The 24,458-nt window shown below is 43.7% G+C and overlaps 2 protein-coding genes across 3 annotated transcripts in view; one reads left to right on the forward strand and one right to left on the reverse strand.

Moving 5' to 3' along the window:
- dis3l2 (DIS3 like 3'-5' exoribonuclease 2) overlaps positions 1–10,380 on the reverse strand; it is a 36,243-nt gene extending 25,863 nt beyond the window's left edge. The window contains exons 1-7 of one of the 2 annotated variants that reach the window (XM_062994575.1): positions 10,302–10,380; positions 8,080–8,573; positions 5,793–5,920; positions 3,026–3,079; positions 1,998–2,099; positions 1,729–1,906; positions 1,481–1,560 (exon numbers count right to left, since the gene is read on the reverse strand). In XM_062994575.1, coding sequence (XP_062850645.1) covers positions 1,481–1,560; positions 1,729–1,906; positions 1,998–2,099; positions 3,026–3,079; positions 5,793–5,920; positions 8,080–8,554 — 1,017 coding nt within the window. In that variant the 5' untranslated portion in view covers positions 8,555–8,573; positions 10,302–10,380. Of the gene's footprint in view, positions 1–1,480; positions 1,561–1,728; positions 1,907–1,997; positions 2,100–3,025; positions 3,080–5,792; positions 5,921–8,070; positions 8,574–10,301 lie in introns of both variants that reach the window. The other variant, XM_062994574.1, reaches the window with a different exon arrangement.
- Positions 10,381–17,371: 6,991 nt separating this feature from the next.
- Positions 17,372–24,458, forward strand: part of mier1b (mesoderm induction early response 1b, transcriptional regulator) — a 52,692-nt gene continuing 45,605 nt past the window's right edge. Inside the window, exons 1-2 of the mRNA XM_062994576.1 lie at positions 17,372–17,415; positions 19,540–19,564. Coding sequence (XP_062850646.1) covers positions 17,407–17,415; positions 19,540–19,564 — 34 coding nt within the window. The 5' untranslated portion in view covers positions 17,372–17,406. The remainder of the gene's footprint in view (positions 17,416–19,539; positions 19,565–24,458) is intronic.

Raw genomic sequence — 24,458 nt, forward strand, 5'->3', positions numbered from 1 at the left:
GTAACCTGCACATCTGTGAAGGCACCATTAATGCTGAAAGGTACATACAGGTTTTGGAGCAACATGTGCTGCCATCCGAGCGACGTCTTTTTCAGGGACGTCCCTGTTTATTTCAGCGAGACGATGCCAAGCCACCTTCTGCACGTGTTACAACGGCGTGGCTTCGTAGTAAAAGAGTGCGGGTACTAGACCGGCCTGCCTGCAGTCCAGACCTGTCTCCCATTGAAAATGTGTGGCGCGTTATGAAGCGCAAAATACGACGACGGAGACCCCGGACTGTTGAGCAACTGAAGTTGTACATCAAGCAAGAATGGGAAAGAATTCCACCTACAAAGCTTCAACAATTAGTGTCCTCAGTTCCCAAACACTTACTGAGTGTTGTTAAAAGGAAAGGTGATGTAACACAGTGGTAAACATGCACCTGTCCCAACTTCTTTGGAACGTGTTGCAGGCATCAAATTCAAAATGAGTGAATATTTGCAAAAACACAATAAAGTTTATCTGTTTGAACATTAAATATTTTGTGTTTGTAGTGGATTCAAGTGAATATGGGTTGAAAAGGATTTGCAAATCATCGTATTCTGTTTTTATTTATGTTTTACACAACGTCCCAACTTCATTGGAATTGGGGTTGTATTATATACTAATCAGCCATAACATTAAAACCACCTCCTTGTTTCTACACATAGAAGCACTTTGTAGTTCTACAATTACTGACTGTAGTCCATCTGTTTCTCTACATGCTTTGTTATGGTCAGGACCCCCACAGAGCAGGTATTATTTAGGTGGTGGATGATTCTCAGCACTGCAGTGACACTGACATGGTGCTGGTGTGTTAGTGTGTGTTGTGCTGGTATGAGTGGATCAGACACAGCGGCGCCGCTGGAGTTTTTAAACACCGTGTCCACTCACCGTCCACTCTATTAGACGCTCCTACCTAGTCGGTCCACCTTGTAGATGTAAAGTCGGAGTCGATCGCTCATCTATCGCTGCTGTTTGAGTCGCTCATCTTCTAGACCTTCATCGGTGGTCACAGGACGCTGCCCACGGGGCGCTGTCGGCTGGATATTTTTGGTTGGTGGATGATTCTCAGTCCAGCAGTGAAAGTGAGGTTTAAAAACTCCAGCAGCGCTGCTGTGTCTGATCCACTCATACCAGCACAACACACACTAACACACCACCACCATGTCAGTGTCACTGCAGTGCTGAGAATCATCCACCACCTGAATAATACCTGCTCTGTGGGGGTCCTGACCATAACAAAGCATGTAGAGAAACAGATGGAGTACAGTCAGTAATTGTAGAACTACAAAGTGCTTCTATATGGTAAGTGGAGCTGATATAATGGACAGTGTACCTGTACAGGTATATAACATATAACTGTAAAGCATCCTGTCCCAGTGTTATGGAGCTGAGGTTTGTGGTATGAAGGTGTTGGTCTCCAGGTGTGACCGTGAGTTCTCCGTGACGAACACTGTACCTTGCCGGTGCGCTGAACGTTCCTGTCGGAGGAACCGCGGCTCTCCGAGTGTTCTCCACCCTCAGCCGTGACCGCTGAATCTGTAACCAGAAACAGAGGAACACTGAGACATAACCAACACCTGAAAACACGCCGGTATAGATGATTACTATTGTACTTTCACACCTACAACAAACTCTACAGAACACTGTGCTGAACATACACCTGTCCCAACTTTTTTTGAAACTGTATAGGTGATATGTGAGTACCGGCATCCGTCAGAGTTACTGCCTCCATCTTCTTACTGAGATCTCCACCCTCCTCCTCCTCCTCCTCCTCATCCTCCTCATCGTTGTACTCAGCTTCCACAGTCACGTCGGGGTTGGAGGATTCACTCGGTCTCTTCTTATCCGAACCCGACTGTTCACCCCTGTCCCCGTTCAACACCTGAACACACAGGAGTCGTGAAGACTCCAGCAAAAACCACACAATCTGTGGATCTGACGGTAGGTGTGAGGGTGAGGGATCTATTAGATACCTTCCACTGGTCAGGAGGGAGAAGCTGCACCACCACTACATCTCCGTTCAGCGCTCGATTCCGAGCTACCATCCCGTCCAGGAACACGTCCGCCAACCCATCCTGAGCCACGTCAGAAAGAAACCGTGATTACTCTCAGGTGCATACAACTCTGTGTCACTAGTTTGGGGAAGGTCCTTCTCAGTTCCGGCACGACTGAACCTCAACACACAAAGCGAGACCCATAAAGACCACAGCTGGACGAGTTCGGTGTGGAGGAACCTCAGTTAACCTCAGACCTTCCACTCAGACACTGGGAATGGTAACAAATTCCCACAGACACTCCAAAATCTCGAGGAAAGCCCCAATTAGAAGTGTACACATGGCACACGCCCCATTCAGGAATAGGACGTCCAACAAGCTCATGGTCAGGTGGCCACATACTTTCGGCCATACATGCGCACGGCTCATCAGGGTAGCTCCACCACCACATCGCTGTAACGTTCCTACAACCAGATCATCCCAGGTCTGGAACACCGACCCAGTTCTTTGAGAACTCTCAGCAGACTGGCAGCTTCTGGGAAAAGTCACGGCTGTTCCTAGTTCCTCTAATTTAGCCGTTTAGAATGCCTCCCACAGTGGTTCGGCGGAGTCCTACAACCCGAATTGGTCTCTGTGATCTGGTAGACGGGGTGATCGAGGAAGCAGTCGGGAGACGACGTCTGTACGGGGGTGATATTGGTCTTGGATAAATAAATAAAATGGAGATTTAGAGAACGTGTCTTGTTCTAATATACCGCATTTCAAAATCAAACAGCGGTGTGGGTAGAGCCAGGACTTATCAATATATCGGAACACCGCTTGTGCTGGACGGGACACCGTGAACACTGGTAAGCAAGCAAGGCTGAAAAAACGACAGTCGATTGATTATTACTCGAGTTCCAGTCTACAGGAGTTCCAGTTCTCCAAGGGTTCTGATGATCCACAAGGGTTCCGTCCCAAACCACCACACAGCAGTGCGTATAGAGAGATGAAGGAGCGATACTCACAGGAGAGGGAACGTACGCCTCAGTGTAGTTCCTCGGGTTTATTCTCACCGCAGCCTGAACACAACACAAATTCCTTCAGTTATATTTATTATTATTATTATTAGGGCTGTCACGTGATTAAAAATTTTAATCGAGATTAATCTAGATTAATAAAAAGTCATAAAATTATAAATCAAAATTCCGAAAATCAACCGAAATCAACATTTTATTTATCAGTTCAGCCGGAAATAAAGACACAAGCGCTGACGTGTATGAGCGATTCTTCAATTGCGGGCTCTTTTTACCATCTTAGCTTTTGAAAAATAAAATTAGTAATAATGATAATAATAATTATGTCCAGATAATGTTTACATGCTGTCGAGCGAAGACTTAATGATGGCTACAATTGAGCTTATATAGAATTTCAATATTTCATATTTATTTGAGAAGTGGCAGCGAAATGTCATCATGTGTTGGTAATGACGTGTTGCGGTAATGACAATTTTTACTTTTTTTAAAGAAAAAAACTAGCTAGGCCATGGATTTGCTAAAGCTAGTCAACAGCTAGTACAAGATGCACTTTAAATACATATAAATAATGTGTAAATTTCTCTTTTTTTTGGTAAAGTACTGCCGTACTGATGTAAATGGTAATGACGCTGAATAAATATACTCTATGATCAGGTGATACATGATTAAATTACTCACATTTCCAGACATTACAATGTTAATCTTCTCTCATGGCTGGCATGTGCTTCCTTGCGAGTCTTTGTTTCCATGGTTACAACATAAACAAGTGTTACCTTCAAATGATTCCCTACAGAAACCGTACGCTGCTGCGGTAATGACGATAATGCTGGGGACAGTAATATATTGCTCACAAATATGCATAGGTTGTACAAATATGAAAAAAAAATTATATTTTGTTTATATTTAAGTTATTATAAAACTCATATTGTGATCTTTATAATGAATTGATCACTTTTTAGCATTTTATTAGAGCAGAGAAGTTTTAAAGTCTGGGTTGGGGACAAGGCCAAAGGAGCAAAATATTGATGTTTAAATCATCACAAAAAATGGAAATCATCATTATTTTGGTGTGTAATTTTTTTAGTGATGCAATGAATGATCTTTTTAATACCTAAAATATTAGTTTTATAACCTAGGGACGTAAAAGTTCCCCCAATTGAAGAATCACCCGAATATTATTTGCTTCATATATTCAGTGTAAATCAGGCACGAGCGTTGAGTAACGGTAATAATAACGTCACGCCGCGTCCCCCGTTCTGGCTTTTGTATCTGCCGTAGTTTTTCCTGCTCTTGTAATTCACACAGGAACTATTTTTCCTTAAAAAAGAGCTATTCTAAGAAAAAGTTTGTTGTTTTCTAACGTCACACCTGTCGTGTAATGTGAATTACAAATATATTGTCTGGCCCTTTAAGAATGTTAAGTGCACTATAGGGGCATAGGGAGCGAGTGTGTAGGGAGGATATCTGAAACGACACGGTCTCCGGCTGTGTTTATTCTGTTCTGTTAATCAGCGTTCACTTTTACGGAACGTGAATTACCACAGACACACACATTTACGTGGCACAAACAGCCCGATAAAAATAGGTTGATTAAAATGTTTAATCTCGATCAATTTAGCGCGTTAATCGGCCCTAATTATTATCAATCATCATCATTATTTATTACGTTTACATTATTAACAGATTCAGAGACCTTGATAAAAAAATCTCTGTATATAACAGCGTGGCTTTATAGTGAGAGAGTACGGGTGCTAGACTGGCTGGCCTGCAGTCAGTTATATCTGCATTATAACGGTGTCTCTGCAGTTTCATTTATATTTATATTATATATTATATATTTACATTTCCGGCAATTAGTGGACATTTTTATCCAAAGCGACTTACAGCACTGTATACAGACAGTATACTGTCTAAGCCTTCAAGGGCCCAACAGTGACAACTTGTCAGTGATGGGGCTTGAACCAGCGACCTTTTGATTACTAGTAAAGTACCTTAACCTCTAGGCTGCCGTCTCATACTGAATCAATGGAGTGCTTTGATTTAACAACATAAAGAAAGTTCACCATCTACAGTCCTTAACATTATTAAAAGATTCTGTACATAAAGGGCTGTTATAACAGTGTATAAGAGAGTACGGGTGCTAGACTGGCTGGCCTGCAGTCAGTTATCGACTCATAGTGGAGCTCACACTGAAACTCAAACACTGGCCCGAGGAGAGTAGCACACTAGCGCCCATCTTCAACATGGGTTAAGTCGCTGCATGTTCTTTACACCAGCCAGCAGTGGATTCTCACAGAGAGACACGCTACGCTCTGTGTGTTCCTCCGCCACTCGTACCAACACCTGGAGCAGACAGCAGGAGTCGCTGTAACGCCAGCAATGAGGTGAAACCCCCATCAGACCCTCCCTCTATCAGACACGCCCAATCGCACCCGTATTAGAGTGTTCCAGAAGTATTCGGACGGCTGTCTTTGGTCGCAGCGGCATCAAGTCATTACTTATGACATTACTAGCTCTGTCTCTTAGCTCTAGAGCAGCGGGCCCACTAGGGCCACATCAACCACAATCAGAAAATACCAAGATCAGACACAGTGGCGTAACTAGGAGCTCATGAGCAGTGCACCATGGGCCCCAGTGCACCTGCCCCCCCCCCAGGTAGTTGCCCCTAATCAGACACCAGTTAGAAACGCTCCCATACACCACATTATTATACATTATACGTTATTATAAAGTGTGTGTGTGTGTGTGTGTGTGTGACCTGGATGAGCTGTCCTCTCTTCAGTCCATCAGAGACGTCTTTAACAGACATGTACTCCTCAAACACCCGCCTCCTCTGTCCCCGGTTCCTCCCGTGGTTCTGGTCCGTCCGTCCCGCCGAGGTCACGCCTACGTACACATACAACAGCTCTCAGAGTCTGAGCTGAACCTCCTGCAGTAAACTGTTCCTGCGCTAGAGGTCGCCAAACACCACCTGTGCAACAGGGACGCATCGAGCACGAGGGGGCGAATACTTTTTCACAGATGACTAGACGGACATTAGGAGGTAAGTTTAGGAGCAGTCGTTGTTCTTCTAACTATTCACACCCCTGGACCTCCTGCAGACGTCATTGTGAAGTGAATTTGATTCGGAATGGACATCACTGATGCCGCCGCCACCATGTTTCACAGTACAGCTGGTATTTCGATATCTGTCCTTCACCCGACGTAACATGTTGTTTAGCTAAACTTTCAGTGTGCCTTTACTCAACAGTGGATCTGTGGAGCCTGCGGAGATGGTTGTCCGTCCATCCAACAGGTTCTCTTACTGTATCTCTGCACATGATGCGAGACCGTTCACAGTCGAGCAAGCTTCACGTCACGATAAACTCAGAGGATGTTGTGCAGGGGTTTACGCTTCAAGACTCGTAGGCGATTTCCTGTGTTCGTATATTTTTTGTTAGTTCGGCTGCTGGAACACCAGTGACTCTGTTCACAGTCAAGCAAGCTTTACACAAGCACAGAGGCTGCTGCAAGAAACACAAAGCCTGATTGGTTCATTAAAGGATAATAAACGTTGGTGCACCACCACCAAGTGTTTGTTTATTCATTTATTTCTGTTTGTTTATTTATTTGTTCTGCTTATTTATTTGTTTGTTTATTTATTTATGTTTGTTTTGTTTGTTTATTTATTTGTTCTGCTTATTTGTTCTGCTTATTTATTTGTTTGTTTATTTATGTTTGTTCTGTTTATTTACTTGCTTGTTTATTCATTTATTTTGTTTGTTTGTTGTTTATTTATTTGTTTGTTCTGCTTATTTATTTGTTGTTTTTTTTATGTTTGTTTGTTCTGTTTATTTATTTGTTTGTTTGTTTATTCATTTATTTTTGTTTGTTTGTTCTGTCTGTGTACTTATTTGTTTGTTTATTTATTTGTTTGTTTATTTGTTTGTTTATTTATTTGTTTGTTCTGTTTGTCCTGTTTGTTTATTTATTTGTTTGTTCTGCTTATTTATTTGTTGTTTTTTTTATGTTTGTTTGTTCTGTTTATTTATTTGTTTGTTTGTTTATTCATTTATTTTTGTTTGTTTGTTCTGTCTGTGTACTTATTTGTTTGTTTATTTATTTGTTTGTTTATTTGTTTGTTTATTTATTTGTTTGTTCTGTTTGTCCTGTTTGTTTATTTATTTGTTTGTTCTGCTTATTTGTTTGTTTATTTATTTATGTTTGTTTGTTCTGATTATTTATTTGTTTGTTCTGTTTATTTGTTTGTTCTGCTTATTTATTTATTAGTTTGTTTATTCATTTATTTGTTTGTTCTGTGTTTATTTATTTGTTTGTTTACTTATTTGTTTATTTATGTTTGTTTACTTATTTCTTTATTTATGTTTGTTCGTTTACTTATTTGTTTATTTATGTTTGTTTGTTCTGTTTATTTATGTTTGTTCTGTTTATTTGTTTGTTCTGTTTATTTATTTGTTTGTTTATTCATTTATGTTTGTTTGTTCTGTTTGTTCATTTATTTGTTTGTTTTCTTTCACCCTCCCTGCAGAGTCTAAAACGCTTCTGGTTGAAAATAAAGCTTAACGTGGTTTAATGTAGTAAAAGAAGGAGACAGGAGCACTAAACTTCTCTTCATTATTACTGCTCATAAGTTCCTCCACTAATCACATTCCTCACTCGCTGTCACGTTTAGTTCTCGTGTGAATGCGCCGGTGCTGAAGGGAATACGGTATTCCAACATCAAGTATCTCCACCATTAAGAAGCATACAACTGTTAGTAATTGTATTTCAGTGTGTTTATATTATATTTGTGTTATTTTCAGTGTTTAAGTGTCAAAAACAACCTCATTATTTTACATGAGACTAAAATATCTGCAGCTCCACGGGACCATGGACGCATTAACAGGTTCTCCAAACATCCTTATGGGGAAAAATACCTCGAAACTCAACGTCTTTAAAACTCAACACCGCTCCCAGAACCCACTGACGTCCAGTTTCAAGGATGTCAAACCCTCACCCTATAACCAGCTAAAAATACATCAATAATGGAACTCTACCTCGAGTACCTTGAGGTTTGGGTTTTCTCGTTGGTTTCTCTGCACCTCCAGCTTGACCCCGCACCTCCATCGCCTCCTCCGTCTTCACTTTGGCTTTCTTCTTCTTATTCCTTTTCTTCTTCCCTTCTCCTCCTCCTCCTGCAGCGTCTCCGGGTGCCCCTGAGGACTCGCCGACCCCCTGCGTCTGTGCCTCCGCCACCTCTGTGCCTCTGGCGTCTCCACCACCTCTGGGGTTGGGTGTCCTGCGTCGCCGTGGCGGCGGGGCGTTCCTGGGTAGATCTGTGGGCTCGGACCCCGCTCCAGCGTCTCTCTGGCCCGACTCGTTCTTCTTCTTCCTGCGTTTGTGGCGGCGGTGGCTCTTCGGCTGCGTCTCCGCTCCGCCGGCGGGTGCTTGGGTGTCGTTCTCCTGGTCTGGACGGTGGTGCGTGGTAGAAGCGGAGCCGGCAGGACCGTTCCGCTGGAGGAGGCTATCGGGGGAGTCCATCTTCTAGTTCTTCTTTAGTCTATGAGAGAGGAAACATCCTTCACAACCATCGTACAGCCATAACAGGTTCATAAACAAACGTTCTGAAGGCTGGTGGAGGTGGAATGAAGTTCTGGAAGGTTCTGGACACAGGGACCCAAATTTATGTTCTGAGCTCATACTCAACATTCTAATTCATCCCAAATATCTTCAGTAAGAGTTGAGGTCAGGGTTCTGTGCAGGCCACCGGAGCTCCTCCACACCAAACCCATCATTTACATTTTCTGCATTTAGCGGACGCTTCTATCCAAAGTGACTTACAGTTGAGACAGTAAACAATCTAAGCAATTGAGGGTTAAGGGCCTTGCTCAAGGGCCCAACTGTGGCAACCTGGCACTCCCCCATCCAAATGATTGAGTTCAGGTGTTCCGATCACTTCCATGGCCACAGGTGTATAAAACCGAGACGCTTCTACACACATTAGTGAAAGAACGGGTCGCTCTCAGGAGCTCAGTGAACTCCAGCGTGGTACCGTGATGCCACCTGTACAACAAGTCCAGTGATGAAATTTCCTCACTACTAAATATTCCACAGTCGACTGTCAGTGCTTGTATAACAAAGTGGAAGCGATTGGGAACGACAGCGACTCAGCCACCGAGTGTTACCACGTAAAAGGACAGAGCGGGTCAGCGGATGCTGAGGAACATAGTGCGCAGAGGTCACCAACTTTCTGCAGAGTCCATCACTACAGACCTCCAACCTTCATGTGGCCTTCAGATCAGCTCAGGAACAGTGTGTAGAGCTTCATGGAACGGGTTTCCATGGCCGAGCAGCTGCATCCGAGCCTTACATCACCGGATGCAGTGGTGTAAAGCACGCCGCCACTGGACTCTAGAGCACCTGTCTGACTGTATTGTGCCGAGTGTAGAGTGTGGTGGAGGGGGGGGGGATTATGGTGTGGGGGTGTTTCTCAGGAGTCGGGCTCGGCCCCTCAGTTCCAGTGAAAGGACCTTCCTCAAACTGTTGACATGAAGTCGGAGGGGTATGATTGGGGTGTGGCTGAAACACCTGGACTCAATCATTAGGACACCAGTTATGGTTCTGGACTGATGATCAGAAGGTAGCTGGTTTAAGACCCACCACCAAGCTTAGTCTCCACAGTTGGGCCCTTATGTGAGGCCCTTGACAGCCTGCATTGTATTCAAGTCGATTTGAGGTCTAAACGATGTCTACATCCTTTTAAATATGAAGTGTAGCTGTTATTATAAGTGTTCTATAATAAGCATGTGCATATAAACAGTATATATATATGCGATAACGTGATTTGGAGCAGTATGTGCTGTGGTGGTATCGCGATATTTTCTCTGGTATCGTGACAACACCAGTGATTCACAGTGTTCCGTACAGTTGGTTGTAATAAATGACGTTTAATAACATATACACAGTAAATAATAAAACTATTAAACAACACTGCAGCCTAAACTTCACACATTTTATCATCCAGGAGTCATGAGACGCAGTTTTATTATAAACAACACACATTCGATGGTAAAACCGGCTGTGCGGAACACTGTTAGCACCCCGCACATCGTTACACGGTGCTGCTGCGTTGTTAGCTTTAGCATGTTAGCAGCTTGAATTGTTTACCACGTTGCATGCGTCTAACGAAAGCTGTTGTTTAATAATTAAAGCGTAAGAACACGTGTAATCCCCCGCATAATGTATACAACCTTTAATTCTATATTATTAATACTAAATGTACACTTACCGATTAATATGATTCACGAGCTGCACCTGCTTGTACAACCTTCAGCGTCCGGGATTAAAGTCAACTCAAAGAGCTGCATTATGGGAAATGGAGTTCGACACGGTCCCGTTGCCATGGTTACAGCGTCACGACTACAATATGAAAGAAAAACACGCGTTTCTGTGGACAGTTTTGGCTCAAAAAGTGGTAAAGTGGTAGAATTGCATGTCCACTCATATTTCGTATGAATTTGCTTAAATTATTTATGCGTTATTTTAAAACAATTCAGTTATTTATCTCTATTTAGCAAGTATTTATCTTTATATTTATTATTTTTATAAATACGTCTTTCAAATATCAAATCTGAAATCAAATTCTGTCATCTTAGTGCGCCAGTGCACCAGCGCTGGGATTCTGGACTCCCCGAGTTCGGATCTCAGCTCTGCTACCGGTCGGCTGGGCGCCCCCTAGCGGGCACATTCAGCCACTGGTCTGCTGGGTGAGAAAAGACGGGACTAAAAAGTAGGCGGGGTCTTCGGCACCGTGTAAGGCACCTGTACAGAAGTGGAGGAACGTGGAGATCAGTGCGTGACCGACCTCACGCGCCGATGCACCGAAGTACGGGCGAAAAAGTAGGCGTCGATGGAGGGCGCATGTCGGAACGAGGGCGTGTCAGGAGAATATACCTCCAGCAGAGAAAGAGGAACTGGCTACGACTAAACTGGGGGGAAAAGGGTTACGGAATCTTGTATAGTGCTTTTAACGACAGACATCATCTCAAAACAACTACACATCATCCAGGACCGACAGACCAAAAACCCCGGCCTTGCCAAATATGGTCAGCAGAGGGGGCGTGGAGCAGAGATGGGGACTCGAGTCCGAGTTGCACACACAGTGACTTCAGACTCGACTCGGACTCGTTTCAAATGACTCCGACTCGACTCATGACTCGCAAAAAATGACTCGTAAACAACAAAAGTCAGCAACATTAGTTACGTGTGACAATTATATATATATATATGATCCAACATCATTCTGAACGTGTCATTTTCTGCTCTCTAATAATAATAATAATAATAATAATAATAATAATAATAATAACGCTCCGGCCGTCTTAACCCACAACACACACAATGTGTAAATGTTCCAGCAGCTTCCGGTGTAGTGATGAAGCGTCGCTCCCTACTCCCTACACCGTCTGAAGTTCACTTCATCTGAACATTCTCGTTACCTTTGGATCAGAATCTCACTTAAAATGGTGGAATACCCTACGTAGTGCACTTCACAGGAACAACCGGGGTGAATGGAACGCTCCTACAGAATCGGTGCTGATGGTTAAAAGACGCTTTCTGAACCAATCAGAGCTTCTGATTGTAATTGTTAGTAAGAAATGCTGTTATTTGCATTTATTCGGTTTGCGTCACACAGATGACGCGGTAATGAAACGCTCGATCGGCTTTCTAACCACTTCCTGTTTTACTTCACCACCGGGAAAAGTTTGGAGGTTTTTAATTATAAGCACGTTTACAAAATAACGGATTCTGTTCCTAATGGGACGCACGCTTATAAATGTAATAGCATCTGGAAGAACAGAAGCTAAGGTAAGCAGCGGTTATGATGTTTTTGCCGTGTTTGGGATTTTGGCCGCTGTGCCGTGATTTATCGAGCGCTTTTGTTCTGTAATGAAAACAAAACGTATCAGTTGAAGCTTTTAACTGGAACCTTCTTGTTACAGAAATTACATTCATTTACACAATGAGGAGGAAAGTAAAGACACGAAGTAAAACGGCTAAATACACTCGCTAATCTGTTGTTGTTTTTATCTGAATTTACAGATTATTTCTTTATTTCTACGCTACATTTACAATATATGTTCTGTGTAGATTATATTGACTCGTGACTCGACTCGGACTCTAGACTAAAGACTCGTGACTCGACTCGGACTCGTATTTTGTGACTTGTGAACATCTCTGGCGTGGAGGTGTAAATGATTGACGTGTCAGCTCCTCTTAACTGAGTGTTGAGTGTTCATTTGCTCCAGGTGGAGGTGTTTTTGTTTATAACGGTTTCCTCCCCACAGATTTGCCGGCTCCTCCGTTGGCAACCTGCAGTTCTCTTGGAACCGTAATGCCGAGCTCGATCCGGTCCAGTTTTCTCCTGGTGTTTGAGGTCAGGACACTTTTATCTCTTTATGGGAACTCCAGTTGTCGACTTGGGGTGCCACCCATTCATTGCTGTGCCCAGTTTTTTGGGGGGTTCCTCCCTTCCTTCTGAGAACCTGGTTGTTTTCGTCTTTCATTTTGTGTTTGTGTTTTTATAGCCTCGGTGTTGTTCTACCTTGGTTACACATCCTACATACTGGGTTCAATCCCGATTCTAGCGGGCGCGGGGCTTCACCAGGCGCCACACTTACATGAACGTCTAAAACCTTCGCTAGACTTCCTGACTCTGTGTTTCATGGTCTGATTATTGGAGTTACTGGCCATAAATGGCGTCATGTTCAGCCAACACCACTGCTGACACGCCGTCTGAGTGCCGTGTGATTATCAGAAGATAAGGAGGACCTTATTCTGGGTTTATGGTGCTGACATCATGGTCACTGGGGTAATAAAGGCAGGTTTTGGTGGCAGGTGAGTGTATTGTAGAGGTGGAGGTGATGGATATTAAACACTATACGCTGCTGTACGGGATTCTCACCATCGTCACAGCCCTGAGACCCAGCGCCAACCGGCTAACAACCGTCCAGCACACGGTCAGTGTCTTTAACATCTGTTTTGAGCTGGTTACTGTTGTGAAATGCGCTGTGTTTGTTTACATGTTTCCATAGAGGGTTTATTAGTGATGAAGACCAAAGTTCTGCAGTTATGTTACTAAATAAAAACATCAGGGTTAAAGCTAAAGGGTTGGTTGTGAGTCAAGTCACGAGTCTTTAGGTTAGAGTCCAAGTCGAGTCATGAGTCTTTTTACTAGAGTCCAAGTCAAGTCACGAGTCTTTAGGTTAGAGTCCAAGTCGAGTCACGAGTCTTTATACTAGAGTCAGAGGCCAAAATCCCAAACACAGCAAAAAAACAATCATAACCGCTGCTTACCTTAGCTTCTGTTCTTCCAGATGCTATTACATTTATAAGCGTGTGTCCCATTAGGAACAGAATCCGTTATTTTGTAAATGTGCTTATAATTAAAAACCTCCAAACTTTTCCCGGTGGTGAAGTAAAACAGGAAGTCGTTAGAAAGCCGATCGAGCGTTTCATTACCACGTCATCTGTGTGACGCAAACCGAATAAATGCAAATAACAGCATTTCTTACTAACAATTACAATCAGAAGCTCTGATTGGTTCAGAAAGCGTCTTTCAACCATCAGCACCGATTCTGTAGGAGCGTTCCATTCACCCTGGTCGTTCCTGTGAAGTGCACTACGTAGGGTGTTCCACCATTTTAAGCTAAACTTAGTCAGTCGGCTGCTTAGAGAAGCCCGAGGTTGTTGAGTTGTAGTGTAAGGTTTGAAGGTTCTGAGACTTTTAGCATCTGACTGTTTACAGTGCATGAATCTGATGTGGATTCTATTCTCATCTCAGAGCTTTCCGGTGGTGAACAGCACGTCAGGAGGAAAGATGAGGATCTCAGATCAGCTGCAGAGGAACAGAACCCAGTCGAACCCGGCCGTGAGGAGCAGGTTATGGAGAGTTCTGCTGAGGAGGAGAGGGAATCCTAAACAGAACCTTCAGAAACACTGTTTCGGGTTTAAAGTGGACCGGATCAGTGATCTGAGTGGAATGGGCTGTTAGGATTCGTCTGATGAATACGGAAGCGTCCATCCGTGGACAAGCGGTCAAAGGTCATCCAAATAATAATCAATAATAATGATGATAATATAATGGAAACTGTTCTGGAACTTGCTGTAGAGAAAATTAAAACACACTCTGGTTTACACTTCTACTCTTCTGTGCTAGTGGAACATCCAAATCAGAAACTGCGCCACCTGGGCGCCATAATGGTCAATATTGAACAGAGAGGCATAAATATGTGGACGTGGTATTTTTGTGAAAAAGTGGTATATGTACGTTTTTGTGTTTTATTTATCTGTGTTTTTTTACTTGCTTGTATTATTAGAATATTGTGAATCAGCTGTTCTGTTTGGAACCACGCTGACCAAAATGTGGTTTAATTACAAAATGTTCTCACCCTATCATACGTTCATACTAAAGTTTTCATAATGTTAATAAAATAAAAACTAAAATATAAGATGTGGTTATAAAGCAGAGGTTCTACACTTCTTCTTTTTTTTAATTGTTGACGTCACTGTGGTCTTGGGAACACTCAAAGCCTTAGAAATTGTTTTATATTTGTGTACAGATCTCCGCCCGGCCACTATATGATTGTGGAGATCCACTGCTGGTTCCTTGGACCTTATGTGTTGGTGAAAATTGTGGGTCTGTCCAAACTCTGGTGGTGGAGTCCAGTAGAGTTCTACACTCGTCAAGGATCATTAAAGGAACAGGATGCACATGAGAACAATCTTGAGAGTCACAGAAAGGGTCTGAATATTTTTAATTGATGATTTTGGGTGATTAAGTGGAGATTAATGGTAAAATGGTGTTTTATGTCCATTCAACACCAAATTCACACCATGTATTGTAGGGCGGTTGTAGACTAGTAGTTAAGGTAGTGGACTAGTAATTAGAAGGTCGCTAGTTCAAGCCCCACCACTGTTAGGTTGCTGCTGTTGGGCCCTTGAGCAAGGCCCTTAACCCTCAATTGTTCAGAATGAATACTGTCACTGTACTGTAAGTCACTTTAGATAAAGGCGTCAGCTAAATGCTGTAAATGTAAATATAATACTCGCCAAATGCACCGTATGTTGTAAAACGATACCTCAGGGGTCTGTTTGTGACATGTAGGTTCAGATGTGTCCAATGAAAAGGTGATTTTGGACACAAAAGGGTTTCAGGGACCTGGGAATCTGGGTTTAATTCCTTGTAGCCAGTGGGATCGATGCCCTGTAGCCAATCCAGGTTGGAGTAAACCCACACAGACACATGAAGGATGTGTATGTGTGCAGTCCAGACTGGGGTTCAGAATTAGGCTCAGACGGGTTAAATGGAAGGGTTTAATCTAAGGGTTTAATGGAAGGGTTTAATAGAAGGGTTTAAAGTAAGGGTTTAATAGAAGGGTTTAAAGTAAGGGTTTAATGGAAGGGTTTAATAGAAGGGTTTAAAGTAAGGGTTTAATAGAAGGGTTTAAAGTAAGGGTTTAATAGAAGGGTTTAAAGTAAGGGTTTAATGGAAGGGTTTAATAGAAGGGTTTAATGGAAGGGTTTAATAGAAGGGTTTAAAGTAAGGGTTTAATAGAAGGGTTTAAAGTAAGGGTTTAATGGAAGGGTTTAATGGAAGGGTGTAATGGAAGGGATTAATAGAAGGGTTTAATGGAGAGGTTTAATGGAAGGGTTTAATAGAAGGGTTTAATGGAAGGGTTTAATGGAAGGGTGTAATGGAAGGGATTAATAGAAGGGTTTGATAGAAGGGTGTAATGGAAGAGTTTAATAGAAGGGTTTAATAGAAGGGTTTAATGGAAGGGTGTAATGGAAGGGTGTAATGGAAGGGATTAATAGAAGGGATTAATAGAAGGGTGTAATGGAAGGGATTAATAGAAGGGTGTAATTTAAGGATTTAATAGAAGGGTGTAATTTAAGGGTTTAATGGAAGGGTGTAATGGAAGGGTTTAATGGAAGGGTGTAATGGAAGGGATTAATAGAAGGGATTAATAGAAGGGTGTAATGGAAGGGATTAATAGAAGGGTGTAATTTAAGGATTGAATAGAAGGGTGTAATTTAAGGGTTTAATGGAAGGGTGTAATGGAAGGGTTTAATGGAGAGGTTTAATGGAAGGGTGTAATGGAAGGGTGTAATGGAAGGGTGTAATGGAAGGGTTTAATGGAGAGGTTTAATGGAAGGGTGTAATGGAAGGGATTAATAGAAGGGATTAATAGAAGGGATTAATAGAAGGGTTTAATAGAAGGGATTAATAGAAGGGTGTAATGGAGAGGTTTAATGGAAGGGTTTAATAGAAGGCTTTAATGGAAGGGTTTAATGGAAGGGTTTAATGGAAGGGTGTAATGGAAGGGATTAATAGAAGGGTTTGATAGAAGGGTGTAATGGAAGAGTTTAATAGAAGGGTTTAATAGAAGGGTTTAATGGAAGGGTGTAATGGAAGGGTGTAATGGAAGGGATTAATAGAAGGGATTAATAGAAGGGATTAATAGAAGGGTGTAATGGAAGGGATTAATAGAAGGGATTAATAGAAGGGTGTAATGGAAGGGATTAATAGAAGGGTGTAATTTAAGGGTTTAATAGAAGGGTGTAATTTAAGGGTTTAATGGAAGGGTGTAATGGAAGGGATTAATGGAAGGGTGTAATAGAAGGGATTAATAGAAGGGTTTAATGGAGAGGTTTAATGGAAGGGTGTAATGGAAGGGATTAATAGAAGGGATTAATAGAAGGGTTTAATAGAAGGGATTAATAGAAGGGTGTAATGGAAGGGATTAATAGAAGGGATTAATAGAAGGGATTAATAGAAGGGATTAATAGAAGGGTGTAATAGAAGGGTTTAATAGAAGGGATTAATAGAAGGGATTAATAGAAGGGTGTAATAGAAGGGTTTAATAGAAGGGATTAATAGAAGGGTGTAATGGAAGGGATTAATAGAAGGGATTAATAGAAGGTATTAATAGAAGGGTGTAATAGAAGGGATTAATAGAAGGGATTAATAGAAGGTATTAATAGAAGGGATTAATAGAAGGGATTAATAGAAGGTATTAATAGAAGGGTTTAATGGAGAGGTGTAATGGAGAGGTGTAATGGAAGGGTGTAATGGAAGGGATTAATAGAAGGGATTAATAGAAGGGATTAATAGAAGGGTTTAATGGAAGGGTGTAATGGAAGGGTGTAATGGAAGGGTGTAATGGAAGGGTGTAATTTAAGGGTAAATAATCGATGTTCAGGATTGTTCGCGTCCACAAACTTCTGGCGACGCGGAGCGGACATGTGCGCATGCGCAGCAGCAGCGGCGCAGGTTAGATCCGGGTACTCGCGATGCCCCGTCCACACAGCGAGCGTTCGGAGAGGCCAATATGGCGGAGGTAAGAAAGAAACTCAATCATTCCAGCAGCTCTGCTAAATAACATCATATAAAAGTGCTGAAATCCGCTCGGTTCTGTTTATTAGAGCCACTGCTCGGGTTCCTCACACACCGGCGAGCTGTACTCCTCACTGCGGGCTTCTGATCCGACTCATTTACTCATTAAAACTTGTTGGATTTGGGTCAGTTTGATCAGATAAACTTATTAGCACTGTTAGCATTTTAGCATCATCATCATTATTATTAGTTATTTTTTATTATTAGTATTGATAGATTATTGTAAATATAATACGTGTCTCAGTCTTATGTGCGTATTATTTTTATTTTAAGGTGATATTTGTGAGCTGATGATGCTGCAGAGCTAAATAATCACATTATTTACGTAGTTTACTTATATATAAGTGAAATAAACGTTAAATATATAAATAAATGTAATATTTAACAATCAGGCTTGATTAATAATATTATTAAATCATGTTTAGGTGCTCAGGAGGGAATAAAGCTGTACATTTATCTTATTATTAATTTAAATTCATATTAAATGTATATTTTGGTGCTTCTTTATATACGTCTATAATATAATTATAATATAATTCGTGTTATAGATAAAACAATCATTCAGATTACACTTGTAATATTCTATTTTATTTTATTCTCAGAGTTGAATTTAAGCTTGAGCAGAAGTTCCTCTTTGTAATCTGATATATAGCATTAATCATGTTATAGAATACACGTACTCATCCTCATATATATATAGCACCGTTATACACAATATAAGACGTATAAATCACCAGCGCATTTATTATTACACGCTCTCGGAGAGTTCAGAGAGTTCAGCTCATTCAAATAATCTATTTTTCCTCATATGTACTGATATGTACGATCAGGCATAACATTAAAACCACCTCCTCGTTTCTACACACAGCTCCACTTACCATATAGAAGCACTTTGTAGTTCTACAATTACTGACTGTAGTCCATCTGTTTCTCTACATGCTTTATGGTCAGGACCCCCACAGAGCAGGTATTATTTAGGTGGTGGATGATTCTCAGCACTGCAGTGACACTGACATGGTGGTGGTGGTGTGTTAGTGTTTGTTGTGCTGGTATGAGTGAAGTTTAAACACCTCACCGTCACTGCTGGACTGAGAATAGTCCACCAACCAAAAACACCCAGCCGACAGCGCCCCGTGGGCAGCGTCCTGTGACCACTGATGAAGGTCTAGAAGATGAGCGACTCAAACAGCAGCAATAGATGAGTGATCGTCTCTGACTTTACATCTACAAGGTGGACCGACTAGGTAGGAGTGTCTAATAGAGTGGACAGTGAGTGGACACGGTGTTTAAAAACTCCAGCAGCGCTGCTGTGTCTGATCCACTCATACCAGCACAACACACACTAACACACCACCACCATGTCAGTGTCACTGCAGTGCTGAGAATGATCCACCACCTAAATAATACCTGCTCTGTGGGGGTCCTGTGGGGGTCCTGACCATTAAAGAACAGCATAAAAGGAGCTAACAAAGCATGTAGAGAAACAGATGGACTACAGTCAGTAATTGTAGAACTACAAAGTGCTTCTATATGGTAAGTGGAGCTGATAAAATGGACAGTGAGTGTAGAAACAAGGAGGTGGTTTTAATGTTATGGCTGATGGGTGTATATATGTATTATTATTATATTGTAAGTTTGGGGTGTGATCAGGGAATGTGTTCATTTAGCTTATACTTCTTATCCAAAGCGACTTACAGTACTGTGACAGTATACTGTCTAAGCAATTGAGGGTTAAGGGCCTTGCTCAAGGGCCCAACAGTGGCAACCTGGCAGTGGTGGGGCTTGAACCGGCAACCTTCTGATTACTACTAGTCCAGAACATTAACTGAAACTCCTCCTCACAGAACTCATCAAGTTTTTTGCCATGTTTTTATAGGCATCACTTTGTGCACACCGGAACAGTGGTGGACCTTCCCTAAGTTCTTTAATGCTTTACTTTATGGGGATTGTACTCATCTAAATGTGATGTTAACAGTATTGAACACGCTGTAATGTGTGATATGTGCAGTGATGCAGTATAATGATGGGAGTAATGAATGCTCTGATGTGGATTGTTGTTCTCTTTCAGTCCTCCTTGGGGAATTCCAGCCCAGGTAAAGACTCTTCTTCTTTATCTGTTTATTGTGGTTTGATAATATGATGGTGGGTTCTTGGGATTTATGTTGTTAGTGGGATCTGTGGTACTGGGTTAGATTAATGTTGCACACTTGTAGTTTCCTTCTCTCCGAGCCTCTGTGTATAGTTCTGCAGTGTTTCTGATGTTTGTGCAGTATAAGAGATGACGAGGTGATGGGTGAGGTGATAGACGAGGTGATAGGTGAGGTGATAGACGAGGTGATGGGTGAGGTGATAGGTGAGGTAATAGATGAGGTGATAGGTGAGGTGATAGACGAGGTGATAGACGAGGTGATAGGTGAGGTGATAGGTGAGGTGATAGGTGAGGTGATAGACGAGGTGATGGGTGAGGTGATAGGTGAGGTGATAGGTGAGGTGATAGGTGAGGTGATAGGTGAGGTAATAGATGAGGTGATAGGTGAGGTGATAGGTGAGGTGATAGGTGAGGTGATAGGTGAGGTGATAGACGAGGTGATGGGTGAGGTGATGGGTGAGGTGATAGGTGAGGTGATAGGTGAGGTGATAGGTGAGGTGATAGGTGAGGTGATAGACGAGGTGATAGACGAGGTGATGGGTGAGGTGATAGGTGAGGTGATAGGTGAGGTGATAGATGAGGTGATAGGTGAGGTGATAGGTGAGGTGATAGGTGAGGTGATAGGTGAGGTGATAGGTGAGGTAATAGATGAGGTGATAGGTGAGGTGATAGGTGAGGTGATAGGTGAGGTGATAGGTGAGGTGATAGACGAGGTGATAGACGAGGTGATGGGTGAGGTGATAGGTGAGGTGATAGGTGAGGTGATAGATGAGGTGATAGGTGAGGTGATAGGTGAGGTGATAGGTGAGGTGATAGGTGAGGTGATAGACGAGGTGATAGGTGAGGTGATAGGTGAGGTGATGGGTGAGGTGATGGGTGAGGTGATAGGTGAGGTGATAGGTGAGGTGATAGGTGAGGTGATAGACGAGGTGATAGGTGAGGTGATAGGTGAGGTGATAGACGAGGTGATAGGTGAGGTGATAGGTGAGGTGATAGGTGAGGTGATAGACGAGGTGATGGGTGAGGTGATAGGTGAGGTGATAGGTGAGGTGATAGACGAGGTGATAGGTGAGGTGATAGACGAGGTGATGGGTGAGGTGATGGGTGAGGTGATAGGTGAGGTGATAGGTGAGGTGATAGGTGAGGTGATAGGTGAGGTGATAGGTGAGGTGATAGGTGAGGTGATAGACGAGGTGATAGACGAGGTGATGGGTGAGGTGATGGGTGAGGTGATAGGTGAGGTGATAGATGAGGTGATAGGTGAGGTGATAGGTGAGGTGATAGGTGAGGTGATAGGTGAGGTGATAGGTGAGGTGATAGACGAGGTGATAGGTGAGGTGATGGGTGAGGTGATGGGTGAGGTGATAGGTGAGGTGATAGGTGAGGTGATAGGTGAGGTGATAGACGAGGTGATAGGTGAGGTGATAGGTGAGGTGATAGACGAGGTGATAGGTGAGGTGATAGGTGAGGTGATAGGTGAGGTGATAGGTGAGGTGATGGGTGAGGTGATAGATGAGGTGATGGGTGAGGTGATAGGTGAGGTGATAGGTGAGGTGATAGACGAGGTGATGGGTGAGGTGATAGGTGAGGTGATAGGTGAGGTGATAGGTGAGGTGATAGGTGAGGTGATAGACGAGGTGATAGGTGAGGTGATAGGTGAGGTGATAGACGAGGTGATAGGTGAGGTGATAGGTGAGGTGATAGGTGAGGTGATAGGTGAGGTGATAGGTGAGGTGATAGGTGAGGTGATAGACGAGGTGATAGGTGAGGTGATAGACGAGGTGATGGGTGAGGTGATAGGTGAGGTGATAGGTGAGGTGATAGACGAGGTGATAGGTGAGGTGATAGGTGAGGTGATGGGTGAGGTGAGAGATGAGGTGAGGGTGAGGTGATAGGTGAGGTGATAGGTGAGGTGATAGGTGAGGTGATAGATGAGGTGATAGGTGAGGTGATGGGTGAGGTGATAGACGAGGTGATAGGTGAGGTGATGGGTGAGGTGATGGGTGAGGTGATAGGTGAGGTGATAGATGAGGTGATAGGTGAGGTGATGGGTGAGGTGATAGACGAGGTGATAGGTGAGGTGATGGGTGGTGATAGGTGAGGTGATAGGTGAGGTGATAGGTGAGGTGATAGACGAGGTGATAGGTGAGGTGATGGGTGAGGTGATGGGTGAGGTGATAGGTGAGGTGATAGGTGAGGTGATAGGTGAGGTGATAGACGAGGTGATAGGTGAGGTGATAGGTGAGGTGATAGACGAGGTGATAGGTGAGGTGATAGGTGAGGTGATAGGTGAGGTGATAGACGAGGTGATGGGTGAGGTGATAGGTGAGGTGATAGGTGAGGTGATAGGTGAGGTGATAGGTGAGGTGATAGACGAGGTGATAGGTGAGGTGATAGGTGAGGTGATAGACGAGGTGATAGGTGAGGTGATAGGTGAGGTGATAGGTGAGGTGATAGGTGAGGTGATAGGTGAGGTGAGGTGATAGGTGAGGTGATAGGTGAGGTGATAGGTGAGGTGATAGGTGAGGTGATAGGTGAGGTGATAGACGAGGTGATAGGTGAGGTGATAGGTGAGGTGATAGACGAGGTGATGGGTGAGGTGATAGGTGAGGTGATAGGTGAGGTGATAGACGAGGTGATAGGTGAGGTGATAGGTGAGGTGATGGGTGAGGTGAGAGATGAGGTGAGGGTGAGGTGATAGGTGAGGTGAGAGGTGAGGTGAGAGGTGAGGTGATAGACGAGGTGATAGGTGAGGTGATAGGTGAGGTGATAGGTGAGGTGATAGGTGAGGTGATAGGTGAGGTGATAGACGAGGTGATAGGTGAGGTGATGGGTGAGGTGATAGGTGAGGTGATAGGTGAGGTGATGGGTGAGGTGATAGGTGAGGTGATAGGTGAGGTGATAGGTGAGGTGATGGGTGAGGTGATAGGTGAGGTGATAGGTGAGGTGATAGACGAGGTGAGAAGTGAGGTGATAGATGAGGTGATAGGTGAGGTGATAGACGAGGTGAGAAGTGAGGTGATAGATGAGGTGATAGGTGAGGTGATAGGTGAGGTGATAGGTGAGGTGATAGATGAGGTGAGAGGTGAGGTGAGAGGTGAGGTGATAGGTGAGGTGATAGGTGAGGTGATGGGTGAGGTGATAGGTGAGGTGAAAGGTGAGGTGATAGGTGAGGTGATAGGTGAGGTGATGTGAGAGGTGAGGTGATAGGTGAGGGTGAGGTGATAGGTGAGGTGATAGGTGAGGTGATAGGTGAGGTGATAGACGAGGTGATAGGTGAGGTGATGGGTGAGGTGATAGGTGAGGTGTGAGGTGATAGGTGAGGTGATAGGTGAGGTGATAGACGAGGTGAGAGGTGAGGTGATAGGTGAGGGTGAGGTGATAGGTGAGGTGATAGACGAGGTGATAGGTGAGGTGATAGGTGAGGTGAGAGGTGAGGTGATAGACGAGGTGATAGACGAGGTGAGAGGTGAGGTGATAGGTGAGGGTGAGGTGATAGGTGAGGTGATAGACGAGGTGATAGACGAGGTGATAGATGAGGGTGATAGGTGAGGTGATAGGTGAGGTGATAGGTGAGGTGATAGGTGAGGTGATAGACGAGGTGATAGGTGAGGTGATAGGTGAGGTGATAGGTGAGGTGATAGATGAGGTGAGAGGTGAGGTGATAGATGAGGTGAGAGGTGAGGTGATAGATGAGGTGAGGGTGAGGTGATAGGTGAGGTGATAGGTGAGGTGATAGACGAGGTGATAGGTGAGGTGATGGGTGAGGTGATAGATGAGGTGATAGATGAGGTGAGAGGTGAGGTGATAGATGAGGTGATGGGTGAGGTGATAGATGAGGTGATAGGTGAGGTGATAGATGAGGTGAGAGGTGAGGTGATAGATGAGGTGAGAGGTGAGGTGAGAGGTGAGGTGATAGGTGAGGTGATAGACGAGGTGATGGGTGAGGTGATAGGTGAGGTGATAGGTGAGGTGATAGGTGAGGTGATAGGTGAGGTGATGGGTGAGGTGATAGGTGAGGTGATAGGTGAGGTGATAGGTGAGGTGATGGGTGAGGTGATAGGTGAGGTGATAGGTGAGGTGATAGGTGAGGTGATAGGTGAGGTGATGGGTGAGGTGATAGGTGAGGTGATAGACGAGGTGAGAAGTGAGGTGATAGATGAGGTGATAGGTGAGGTGATAGACGAGGTGAGAAGTGAGGTGATAGATGAGGTGATAGATGAGGTGATAGGTGAGGTGATAGGTGAGGTGATAGGTGAGGTGATAGATGAGGTGAGAGGTGAGGTGAGAGGTGAGGTGATAGGTGAGGTGATAGGTGAGGTGATGGGTGAGGTGATAGGTGAGGTGAAAGGTGAGGTGATAGGTGAGGTGATAGGTGAGGTGATGTGAGAGGTGAGGTGATAGGTGAGGTGATAGGTGAGGGTGAGGTGATAGGTGAGGTGATAGGTGAGGTGATAGACGAGGTGATAGGTGAGGTGATGGGTGAGGTGATAGGTGAGGTGAAAGGTGAGGTGATAGGTGAGGTGATAGGTGAGGTGATAGGTGAGGTGATAGACGAGGTGAGAGGTGAGGTGATAGGTGAGGGTGAGGTGATAGGTGAGGTGATAGACGAGGTGATAGGTGAGGTGATAGGTGAGGTGATAGGTGAGGTGATAGACGAGGTGAGAGGTGAGGTGATAGGTGAGGGTGAGGTGATAGGTGAGGTGATAGACGAGGTGATAGGTGAGGTGATAGGTGAGGTGATAGGTGAGGTGAGAGGTGAGGTGATAGACGAGGTGATAGACGAGGTGAGAGGTGAGGTGATAGGTGAGGGTGAGGTGATAGGTGAGGTGATAGAC

This window comes from Trichomycterus rosablanca, chromosome 4 (assembly GCF_030014385.1).
Source record: "Trichomycterus rosablanca isolate fTriRos1 chromosome 4, fTriRos1.hap1, whole genome shotgun sequence".
Taxonomy (NCBI): Eukaryota; Metazoa; Chordata; class Actinopteri; order Siluriformes; family Trichomycteridae; genus Trichomycterus; species Trichomycterus rosablanca.